Raw genomic sequence first — 12,695 nt, 5'->3', positions numbered from 1 at the left:
ATGTCCACCTTTCACCACTGCTATTCAACACTGTACTGGAAGTTCTACTCAGACCGATTAGACAAGAAAAAGAAATAAAAAGCATAAAAATTGGAAAGGAATAAGTAAAACTACCTCTATTTGCAGATGACATGATCCTATATCTAGAAAATCCTATATATAGAAAGTCCCAAACAATACACAGAAAGCTTACTAGACCTAATAAACTAGCTAATAAATAGCAAAGTCGCAGGATGCAAAATCAACACACAAGAAGCAGTTTCAATATACTAACACTGAACAATCGAAGGAGAAAATTAAGAAAACAATTCCATTTACAATAGCATCAAAACAAACAAAGAAACAAACAAGAAAACCCTTAGGAATAAATTTAACCAAGGAGATAAAAGGTTTGTATACAAAAAATTATAAAACATTGCTAAAAGAAATTAAAGAAGACAAAAATAAATGGAAAGACATCCCATGTTCATGGACTGGAAAGCTTAATATTGTTAAGATGGAGAGTACTGTTAATATACTCTAAATTGATTTACAGATTCAACACAATCCCTACCAAAATTCCAACAGTCTTTTTTGTAGAAATGGAAAAGTCAGTCCTCAAAATCCATATGGACTTGCAAGGGATCCCAAGTAGCTAAAACAATCTTGAAGAAAGAACAAAGTTAAAGGATTCATACTTCCCAATTTCAAAACTTACTACAAAACTACAGTAATCAAAACAGTGTGGTACTGGCATAGGTAGACATATAGACTAGTAGAATAGAAGTAAAAGTCCAGAAATAAATTTATACAGCTGAATTACTTTCAACAAGGATGCTAAGTCCATTCAATGGGGAAAGAGTAGTCTCTTCAACAATTGGTGCTGGGACAACTGGATTTCTACTTCATACCTTAAATAAAAATTAACTCAAAACGGATCAATGATCATAATACAAGAGCTAAAACCATAAAACTCTTAGAAGATAACATAGGGGAAAAGATTCATGACCTTGGTTTAGGCCATGGATTCTTAGATATGATACCAAAAGCATGAGCACCAAAAGAAAAAAATAGATGAACTGGACTTCATCAAAATTAAAACTTTTATGCATCAAAGGTCATTATCAAGAAAGTGAAAAGAGGGAATTCCCTGGTGGTACAGTGGTTAGGACTCCACACTCCCACCGCAGGGGGCACGGGTTTGATCCCTGGTCAGGGAACTGAGAATCCACAAGCTGCCCAGCGAGGCAAAAAAAAAAAGTGAAAAGACAAACTAGAGAATGGGAGAACATATTTCCAATTCATATATCCTATAAGGATCTACTATTCAAAATATATATAGAATTCCTACAACTCAACAACAAAAAGACAAACAATTATAAAATAGCCAAAGGACTTGAATAGACATTTGTATCGCCAAAGAAGATATACAAATGGCCAATAAATACATGAAAATATGCTCAACGTTACTAGTCATTAGGAACTGCAAACCAAAACCAAAATGAGATACTAATTCACACCTAGGATGAGGAAGGGAGGGAGGAAGAAAGAAGGAAATAAGTTGTTGGTGAGGATGTAGAGAAATTAGAAACGTCACACATTGCTGGTGGGGATATAAAATTGTATAGCTGCTTTGGAAAATCGTTTGGTGATTCCTCAAAAAGTTAAACATGGAACAATCAAGCAATTCTTTTTTTTTTTTTTTTTTTTTGGCCATACCAAGGGGCTTGTAGGATCCTAGTTCCCTGACCAGGGATCTAACCCAGGCCCCCTGCAGTGGAAGCACAGAGCCCCAACCACTGGACCGCCATGGAATGCTAATCAAGCAATTCTTAAGTGTACACTCAAAAGAACTGAAAAGATGGTCACTTCCCTGGTGGCGCAGTGGTTAAGAATCTGCCTGCCAGTGCAGGGGACACGGGTTCAATCCCTGGTCCAGGAAGATCCCACATGCCACAGAGCAACTAAGCCCACGTGCCACAACTACTGAAGCCCTCGCGCCTAGAGCCCGTGCTCCGCAGCAAGAGAAGCCACCACAATTAGAAGCCCACGCACTGCAAAGAAGAGTAGCCCCCGCTCACCACAACTAGAGAAAGCCCGCACACAGCAACAGAGACCCAACGCAGCCAAAAATAAATAAATTTATTTTTTAAAAATGGCTAAAATGGTACGTTTTATATTTATTTTACCATACATACATACACACACACACACACACACACACACACACAGTGTCACCAAAAACACCCCTATGGCCCTGCAGGCCAGCATTAGCCTCATCTGGCTTTTCCGGACAAGACAAGTAGGGCTTGGCAGAGCTCAGTGGAAAGCATCAGAGTATCCTGGCCTCATGTCAGGGCCAGAAGAAAGAAGTCCCTCACCATAAGCACACAGCAGATGACAAGAGTGAAGAACACAGAACTAACTCTTTTTACTTTTCATCCATTTCTCCTTAGAGGGAAGGTGGATTTTATGGACTGGCAAGCCCATAGACACTTTTAACAAATGTTGCCAATGATTACGGGACCTGAACTTTTTTTTTTTGGCTGTGCCACAAGGCTTGCGGGATCTTAGTTCCCCAACCAGGGATCCAACTAGGGCCCTGGCAGTGAAAGTGCCAAGTCCTAACCACTGGACCACCAGGGAATTGCCTGAACATTTTTAATTTAAGTTCCATCAATTGAACGTCTCCAGGCTCACAGAGCTCTGGTAGGAAGTGACAAAGAGGAGAGAAGAGACAAGCTCCTCAGCCTCAGGGCTGAGATGGCTCTCGGGGGCTGCAGGAGGGTAAGCTCTGCCGTCAACCCTCTCAGGTCAAAGGGCCAGTCACCACTGCCCCGTCCCCTGCCTCAGACCCCCCAAGGAGCTACTGGAATCTCATCGGACAGTTTCCTCTTAACATCTAACACGTAAGCCGCAGCTCGCAAGACTGGCAATCTTGTCTCTGTCAGAACCTGCCCCAGATAAGAAATCAACAGCCTCCACAACAGAGGGGATCTCTGAGGTCGTGGTTACAAAACGGTCCCTGGGAGACATTTCAGGAGAAACACCAACTGACATTTAGGTTTGAAACGAGGGCTAATATTTGATGCTGGGGATTTTACTTCCTGGTCTGACGGACCTGCTTAAAGCCACAGTCCTTCATGACACCAGCTACTGTGTACAAGCTGCTCCTCTAGCAGCCGCACCCCAACCCTGCCCCTCTACCAGGAAGCCACCCAGTCACGCACTGAGCCCAATTATGTGCAGGCCCCCCCACTGAGAGGAAGGGTATTAGATGAACGGGCCCAACCCGGTACCATCCAAGAAAGAGCAAGCCTGAAGGCGAAGGGACCATGAGACAGGATATGCTTGCAGAGAGGAAGGTGGTTCTGAATGTGGGTCTGGAGACACTCATGCATACACTACCACCAGCACCATCAAAACACCCAGAGAGTCCACAAGACAGGAAGGGGAGGAACAGCCCCCATGAGTGGCCCTAGGCAGCTTATTCACAACCCTGCATTCTGGCTCCTTCCCTAAAGAATCTCCTGGGAAACTCAGGTACCAAGCCTTGAAAATTTCCAGAGCTTACCACATTCCAAAACCAAAGACACTGCCCTTAACTAGAGGGTATAACCAACTGGCACCCCACCTGAACGTGAGAGGGTTCCCACCAGACCCCACATCCCGTAAGCTTTGGACCCCAACCTCTCTGGCCCTGTGTAATTATAAAGCTGGAGCAGAGCTCAGTGTGGACACAGCAAATGCTCTTAGGTACTCAGATATTACCCTTAATTAGTTACAGGTGTTCTCTAGTTACAGGTGTTCATCCAGAAACTGGCCTTGAGTTTGCTGGTTTGTAACTTAGCATCTTTCATTATTCTCAGCACGGGGTCTTATTCAAGTAACCTACCATTACATGGAAACTAAGTCCTAATGATTTTGAAAGCATCAAATTCCATGTAATAAACCCCTTCCTGCTTAAAATATCTGGAATCGTTTCTGTTTTCTGCACTAGTCTCAAATGATATAACATACATAATGGCAATAACCTGGATTTGTTTAAACCTGCATCTCTCTGTCCCTTCTGCTATCTATTGATATTTTTAAAATGTACACCATGTCAGGTGTTACAAGAGCGAATGTATTCCTTTACAGTTTAAAAAAAAATTATAGGTAAAATAAAAATACATTTTGGTTAAAAAAAAAAAAGGCAAGCCTGGGCTTCCCTGGTGGCGCAGTGGTTGAGAATCTGCCTGCCATTGCAGGGGACACGGGTTCGAGCCCTGGTCTGAGAAGATCCCACATGGCACGGAGCGGCTGGGCCCGTGAGCCACGGCTGCTGAGCCTGCGCATCCGGAGCCTGTGCTCTGCAACAAGAGAGGCCACAATAGTGAGAGGCCCGCGCACCACAATGAAGAGTGGCCCCCGCTCACAGCAACTAGGGAAAGCCCTCGCACAGAAACGAAGACCCAACACAGCTAAAAATAAAAAAATAAATTTATTAAAAATAAAAAAAAAGGCAAGGCAAATGTAACTACCAATAAACTCCTCACACAACAGTTGATATTAAAAGAGAGCATTCTATAAAATAGCCCATGCCAATTTCAGACACATGGTTTTGCAGACCAGGTTATAACCAGTTCTGCTCAGCAAACCATCCCCTCTACTTCTTTCCTCTCGGTTCAGCTCTGCCTCGGCAATGTCCTCTAGAAGAGACAAGCTGAGCCCTTGGACCATCTGGGCACAACTGCCCTTCTCCTCTCTCCACCTCTTCTCATCTTAAATTGTCTCTGCCCTGAGGACCAGTAAGTAGGTTTTGTCTCATGATGCAACTCTGACCAAAAGATAGCAGCTGCCTGGTGCATTGTGCAGTGAGAAAACATCTGGGGCTCTGTCTGAACAAGAACAAATGCCGCTATCAATCCGTAACATTTGCCATGCAAGCTGAGTGGACAATGGGGTTATTTGAGCCTTGACACTTGTCATCCATAACCTAAACTTCCCTGAATCCCAGGCCATCTCTAAGGTCCAAGAGGTAGGAGAGGAAGAGAGTGTACAAGGAATGCTAAGACTTACCCCTCCCCCACTTCCCTACACAGTCCAGAGCATCTTTCACTGGCTCCTTCATGGCAGGGGGCTGGGCCCTGTTCCAGCACCAAGTCCCCTTGTCTCATTTCTAGCAAGAGTCACAACCTCACAATTCAATTACAACAGAACACCAAGGATCCTAGAGCTAGAAAGACATTTTTTGTGGATTTTAAACAAAATTTCTAGGGAGGCAGAGGAACATCCTTGCATTTTGACACGGTGTTATCCACCCCTCTCCTAGTGATCGGTCTCTTCCTTCTAACCTCTGACCACCCACTCTGGGCCCTTGATTCCCTCCCAATGGTCCCAGAATAGGATGGCACACAGTGCCTGCCATGCAGAGCTGCTGAGACCAGCCTCCTGTGCTCCACTCTGATGAGCTCCCTGCTGCCCCTCTAACAGGGAATCTCCCTTACCTGGTGACTCATCTAGGGAAAAGACCAGGGAATTCCCTGGTGGTCCGGTGGTTAGGACTCTGCGCTTCCACCGCAGGGGGCCCGGGTTTGATCTCTGGTCAGGGAACTAAGATCCCGCAAGCTGCACGGTGTGGCCCCCAAAAAGAAAAGAAAAGACCAAACATTCCCGAGAACAAAAAATAATGGGGGTGGGGTAGGGGAGGGGTAGGCGTGAAGTGAATTTTAGGAATTTCTCTAGAGGCTGATCCTTGACCAAGAAAGTCCCCATTTATGAAGAAAGACGCCATACTCCTCACTCTCACCTCGAAGTTGGAGCCTGGGTGGTGACATACAGTGGGCAGGGAGGTCTCAGGGAAGCCCAGATGTGCTCAGGGCAGTAACAGGTCTTACCAGAAAAGAGGATGCCATGTGGACTCCAGTCCTCTCACTCTAGGCCAGAGCTGCACCTCAGTACACCCACCCAACTAGACCTGGGCTTTAACCCCCAATACAGGTAAGCAATACAACACTCCAAGCTGCTCCAGAGCCCCAATACACCACATCTCCAGAAACAGTGCAATGTGTTACTAGGGAGAGATGCTGCCCACAGCTCAGCATCTGCCCCTGAGGCCATGAGCACTGGGGGGATGTCGGTGAGAACAGGGCATGATCACTGTTTGTACCTGCCTTGGGCAAAGACAGCACATACTTCTCAGAGCTGGCAGGACAGGCCTTCTCCAGGTCCACAGATGAGCACCAAATTTCTCAACAGCACTGTACAAGGCACAGAGACTGGAGTGGGGTTCCCAGGGTGAGAGGCCAGCCACAAGCTGTCTCTAGACTGGAGGACCTGCGCTCAAGTAGCTCTGCAAACCAGAAACATGGCAGGTGAGATCTTAACTGGGTGAGTGGATCTCTGAGTCTCCATGAAAAATCATGGACAATGTTGTCTTTCAAATGGGACTTAACAAAACCAGAGTACCAGAGAATACCAGCCACACACAGACGCCTTTCACCTCCAAGAAGCCACTCTGGCTACCAGTCTTCAACATCCTACCTATGCATCCCACCATACAGGAGAAAGGCCAACCAAGAGAGAGAAGAGACAACTGCTATAGGAAAGCCATGCCCAGAGTCAAGGACCTAAAGTCACTGGCCCAGGGCTTCCCTGGTGGCACAGTGGCTAAGAATCCGCCTGCCAATGCAGGGGACACGGGTTCGAGCCCTGGTCCGGGAAGATCCCACATGCCGTGGAGCAACGAAGCCCATGTGCCACAACTACTGAGCCTGCGCTCTAGAGCTCGCGAGCCACAACTACTGAAGCCCACGCGCCTAGAGCCCGTGCTCTGCAACAAGAGACAACAAAGAGTAGCCCCTGCTCACCGCAACTAGAGAAAGTCCACACGCAGCAACGAAGACCCAATGCAGCCAATGAATGAATGAATGAATGAATAAATAAATAAATAATTCTTTAAAATAAAATAAAAATAAAGCCACTGGCCTGCACCGGACAGGAATCTCAGCCAGAGGGGCCTGGCTGAACCAAACCAGCAGAGTTTCTTCTCCCCTATCCACTCTCAAAAGTGCAGGCAGGGGACTTCCCTGGTGGTCCAGTGGTTGAGACTCCGTGCTCCCAAAGCAGGGGGCCTGGGATCGATCCCTGGTCAGGGAACTGGATCTCACACGCCACAACTAAAGATCCCGCATGCCCCAACTGAGACCCCAAGCAGCCAAGTAAATAAATAAATAACAAAAGTGCAGGCAGATCCAAAGTCCTCGTATATCGCTACTGCCCTCAGGATAAGCCCAAGCTCTCTGGAAAAAGCACATAAGGTATTTCTGACCTGGCCCCTGCCTAACTCATGCTCTGTCTTCCACGTCTTTGATGCACTGTTCCTTTCATCTAGAGCGTCGCTTCTCACTTTGTCCATCTGGAACCCTCCAACCTACCCTTCCAGATTCAGCATCATCACCTCTTATATGAAGCTTTCCCCAGACTCTCAGGTACAGGAGGAAGTCCAACCTCTGGGCCACCCTTGGGTACAGCACACACCATGGATGGGCTTTTCCTACACCAGCCTGTGAGGTCATGTGCACAGGCCTATCTGCCTCCTCTCTAGATAGGCCTCAGGCCTGTGCTCCTGGGGCCCAGGTCTGGGCCTGGGACAAAACAATGGGTGCCTCGTTGTCATGTGGAGAATTAATGGATGAGCACATTACTGCCTGGCCAAAGGAAGCTGGCTGCAAGTGAAAGGAAAGGCAGGCTGGCTGTGGCCAAAGGGCCACAGGGCTTGGGCCTGAGCACCAGATGCAGAGGAGAGGAAAGCGTCCGCATCCCACCCCTGCAGCTCCATCCAGTGCTCTAGCCCAGGCTTGCTGTTCTTGGGTAGAGCCACCCATCACATGTCAGGAGGCCACCACCGCCGCCACTGCTGGGATGATGTTACAGTCTATTTTGAGGGTCACACTGGAGCATCTGTCAGCCTAGTCAGCCACACCCTCCATGTGTCATCACTAAGAGCTGGAGACACCCAAAGGTCCATGAACTCTGCCTGAGCATGTCATTTCCCCAGGGACCCTCAGTTTCAGGGCCTCCTTGGCTTCCTAACAAGATCAACCCAGATGCCCTTATCTCCTGGCACCAGTGGCAGGGCTCTGATGTCTCCTCACCCCACCAGATCTGCTCCTGGGGTTCCCAGCTCTGGTGACTCGGCAAATGCAGCTGAAGCCCATCAGTCTAAGCCTGGCTCTTAGCTCAAACATAACCCCTCCTTCTCCAGCTCTCCCTTATATTTGAGGAGTGCCCAGAAAGCCCGGCACAGAGATGTCAAGCCAGTTTACCAACCAGGCTCATTTTAGGCCCAACAGGCCTCACCTGCTGAGAAACTCCTACTCATCCCTCAAAACCATACCCAGGCTCTGCCTCCTCTTGTAGAGACCCTTTCAGTGGACTCTCTACAGAATAGGCCAGAGGCTCTCTGAGGATAAGGCTGGCCTGTGCAGGCTTTATTGTTGTTCTCCCTGTACCTAGCATGCACCTGGCACACAGAAGGTATGAATCAGTATAACCCTTGAAATGAAACCTCTCTAATTAGACGAGCTTAGTGTGTTCTGCTACAAAAGACATCGTCAGAACAAAGGCCTTTCTGGAAAACAATGACACTGACAACTGGGTTCATAAACACCTTTTACAAAGGAGGCCTGTACTCAAATCTACAGAAAAACAAGTTTACAGATTCAATGGGATGGTAAGTCAGTCAAGCCCAGTGCAGAGCACATAAGTCAGTCTGGGCCCACTCAGCACGAAGCACCTTTCAGCTCTGTCCCCTAAGAACACTGTGATCCCCTAAGAATCCAACTGGACATTCCCTCACTCTACCCAGGGAAGGAATGCAACAGGGAAAGGCAGCAGCAGCGTGGACACACGTGTCTGGGATCAGGTGAGGGCATCTGACAAGTTAGGCTACTCCGCTGCACCCTAAGCCCCACAGCCAGGGCAGGTCACCAAACATCCCAGGGGCTCAGGGCTCACCCACAGAACAGGTACACCATCATCTGCTCCAGCCACTTTCCAGAGATGCCATGAGGATGGAACTAAATAATACAGGAAAGCTACATGACCGGTTAACACCTGGGTCATGGAGCAAACACCTTCAACACTGATGGGAAACAGGAAACAAGCTGATCACTGTCTGCCCTGGAACTGCCCTTGGCCTCCTGAAAACCACACCTGGCCCATCTGGCTATATCTTAGCCACATGGGAAGGCTTTCAGGGATTCCATAAAGAGGCCATAGGTGACATTCACACACCTTTCCTCTGACAGTGGCCAACTGAAGCAGGCCACCACAAGCATACATGACCTGGAACTTTTCTAAAACTGAGATTTCCAGGTCAGCTTAACAGCTATATTTACCTCATGTAAAAATGCTGAGAAAGTTGGGAAAAGATGCTCAACTTTCTTTGGATTTGCAGGCAATACCTATAGTAAGGCAATCTAACAAGATACAGGGCCTTTTCCAGCAAGATCCACTTATAACTGAAATGTTAAAAGCCAGGTGAAGGAACCCAGGTCTCCACATTTAAACTGAAATGTAGAGACCCTCTCAAAAACCGTTCTTGTCTTTTATTAGCTCGCTGTTATCTACGATTAAGGACTCTGGAGAAAATAATCCATTTTCCTCCCTACAAGTTTAGGAAATGTCCCTCCATTTCTTTGGCAATATGAGACTGCAGCACCAACATTTCAGTCTATACTGTAACTATTTTTGCAGTGTGTGTTTTAAGAGGCTGTTCTCATTCACACTAGTTCAAGCACATTAAATACATGCGCTTTTATCAGATGGTGGAAAGGGAAAATAGAAGATTTAAAGCCCTCCAATAATATAAACTTCCTACCTGTAAATGCTCTACATGGGGATAAAAGTAAAAGATGCAATAGCTTGCCACAATCAGAACTTCAGAATCATAGAATTCTGGGATTACAGGTAGCTTAGATGCTGGCCTAGCTCCCCAGAGTACAGACAAGGAGATCAAAGCCCCATGACCTACCCACAACCACAGAGCCCTGCCCGGCAAAGATGTTACAACTTCACTGAAGAAGCAGGCAAAGCTCCAATTCCAGCAGTATTGCCCCCAGCAGAGCCCCTTGGCCAGGCATTTTGCATGTACCACAAGGGGAACAGTCTCTAGGAGAGAGGAAGTATTCTGAATGCTCAAGAACACACATCAGGGTTGGAAGGAAGGTCGTTGGTGGGGTTCACAAACTACCCACACCAGACCTAAGGTCTGATGAGGAAAACCTTTCCAAAGCAGCTAAAATTATGTTATTTCATAACTTAAACACCTGCTTTGTGACAACAGCCAGAAAAAAAGGGAGACTAGGAGAAGAAAAGGAAGAAAAATGAAAAATCTCCCCTATGATTTCCTGTATCTGCTTGGATCACCCTAAAATAGGGAGCCTCCCTAATGCTGACTTTAATGAGGACCTTCCTAAAGCTGATCCAACTGGTGTTCAAGTCCCTGGACTGAAAAACAAGTTTATGAGTAGCAAGCTCATCTGATTCTGACCATGTGCATGCTGTTTACCCTAAGATGACAGACCAGTGGCTGCCACAGCTTTGATGAATGCTGCAAAGACTCTACTATCCCTTTGAAGTCTACAAGGGCCTCTACCATGACTAAATGCCATAAAAAGGAACCTTGAATACAGCAAGAGTGTGAAAGGAGGGAAGTCACAAACACCACACAACAGTGGGGGAACTCCATTCTGGACGCTGATTTGTTAATGTAAACTTGTTATTTGTTTCCCTGACCTGTTGATGTATCTCATTACACTATCACTAAAGAGAAGCTCCTCCTCTATAAAATGTACCTATTTGTCATCAAAAGCTGCTGCTTAGACCAGGCCATGCCCACAGCCAGGTAACAGAGGTATCCGCTATTCAACCCTTTGCAGCCCAGACCAATGCAGCTCAGCAGCTCACACCAGTCACAGGTGTCAACCAGGAGACCTCAAACTCTGACCACAGGGAACAGTTCAGTGTTGGGGGAAAGAATGTGGTCAGGAGGGGCTTACCCATCTCTTCCTTTGCTGACAATCTTCACCTCAAAGTAATAAATGCCACAGGCAGCAGGTATGGGGTGGGTGGCACGCACTGAGGCTGCATCTTTGTGATTTTTGCCATGACCTAATAGAAGAGGGCAAGGAAGAAATTTCAGCAGAAGGAAATGCAAATGGAAGCCTCATTCTTCTCTGCTCCATGGCAACTTCACCCCTCCATGGCCAGAGAAAGCCCTTGCATAGTCCAAGGAATAATTAGAAAACAACTGAGCAAACACATAAACCTCCCACCTTTGGCTCACCTCCTCCTGAGAATAGCAGCTCTGCCTGAGACACTGCCATTCAAACCACAGGAGGGTACATGCAATGTGGGTGCATATGTGAGAGATTCCCTAGTGCTGCTGGCAGACTCTCCAAGATACAGGCAGCCCACTTGGAAGACTAGGGGAGGAAGAGGCAGCCCTGGAAGACGCCCCCACAACTTTAGCGCAGAACCCTAGGCCTTGTCTGGGATGTCTGGCAGGTGAGCAAGCTCATGGGCCTCTGGCTAATGGAGGGGATGTGACCACCCCTTTCTTCAGACACTTATGAAACTAAGCAGTGGTGAAGGGCCTAGCTCGAGTCGGAGGTACCCCAAAAGAAGCAGGAAGGCCCTGAGAAGAATGTCCACCCCAGCACTGGGTTTGGACACCTGCTGCGGTTCTCCTGACATCAGATGTCTCAGGGCAGAGCAGACTAGGCAGTCAATCCTTGGCCTGGTCAGCCCCACCACCCTAGACACCCCGCAGGAACTAAGGCCCAAGCCGGAGCACTCGAGCTGGGTAAGGGACGTGATGGAGCACGGGCTGGGCAGCACACCCACCCCGCAGACGCTCTGGCCTTCTCCCCCTGCGACCAAACAGGCCAATACCTTTGTAGTGGACGCGAAGGTTGCCCTGGGAGAGGCCGATGTAGTTGTACTTGTCCTTGGGGCTCCAGGAACGCGGCAGCGGCGTCTCGTGCTGGTTGACCGCGGGATACAGGCGCTGCAGGCGCCGGCTCAGTTCCTGCTCCCCTGGGGACGGCAGCCCGCATCCAGTGCCCCCGCCGGAGGAGTCTCCAACCTGCAGGTTCCCAGCTCCCAGGTCCGCCGTCGCCGCCGCCATCTTGGAGGGAGCTGCTATTGTGTCACTGGGGGCAGGGAAAAGCGGGACCAGATCCGCCTCTTTCAGCCAATGGCCAGCGAGCCAACCTGGGCCGCAGGGAAACCGAGTCCCAGTCTGGCACCTCTCCTTCGACACCACTATGCCTCGCCACATTTTGGACTCCACTTCCCACAATGCAGAGCTCTCCAGGGGAGGACCAGCTTGGGCTCGTAAGGATCTCTGGGAGATGTAGTACAAACCCGCTCAGCCATAAGCCTGCTCGGCTGAGACACTGGGACACCGAAAACTACAATTCCCGCTGGCAACGCGGCTCCGGCCTCTCAGTTCACCTCCCTCCCCCATGGCCTCCGTTTATCTCCCTGCCTCAGTTCTGGTCGCTAGGGTCATATCCGCTATAGTGACTGACTCTGAGGAGACCCTATTCCCGGTTCGAGTCCACCTTTGCTACTTGGCCTTCCTCCCAGCCCGCGGGTGCGGGGCTCGGAGGCGTGGCACAATCCTGACCCCGTCCCCTTCGCTGGGCTGCTGGGACCTGGTCGCC

The 12,695-nt window shown here is 48.4% G+C and overlaps 1 protein-coding gene across 1 annotated transcript in view; it reads right to left on the bottom strand.

Moving 5' to 3' along the window:
• RANBP10 (RAN binding protein 10) overlaps positions 1-12,263 on the bottom strand; it is a 66,635-nt gene extending 54,372 nt beyond the window's left edge. Inside the window, exons 1-2 of the mRNA XM_029202995.1 lie at positions 11,920-12,263; positions 11,025-11,136 (exon numbers count right to left, since the gene is read on the bottom strand). Of these exons, the coding sequence (XP_029058828.1) occupies positions 11,025-11,136; positions 11,920-12,154 (347 nt within the window). The 5' untranslated portion in view covers positions 12,155-12,263. The remainder of the gene's footprint in view (positions 1-11,024; positions 11,137-11,919) is intronic.
• Between the last annotated feature and the right edge of the window lie 432 nt (positions 12,264-12,695).

The sequence above is a fragment of the Monodon monoceros genome, unplaced genomic scaffold (assembly GCF_005190385.1).
Source record: "Monodon monoceros isolate NGI ecotype Baffin Bay Population unplaced genomic scaffold, NGI_Narwhal_1 Super_Scaffold_10, whole genome shotgun sequence".
Taxonomy (NCBI): domain Eukaryota; kingdom Metazoa; phylum Chordata; class Mammalia; order Artiodactyla; family Monodontidae; genus Monodon; species Monodon monoceros.
Note: the sequence above shows the minus strand (reverse complement) of the source record. Positions and strands in the feature narration are given on the sequence as shown.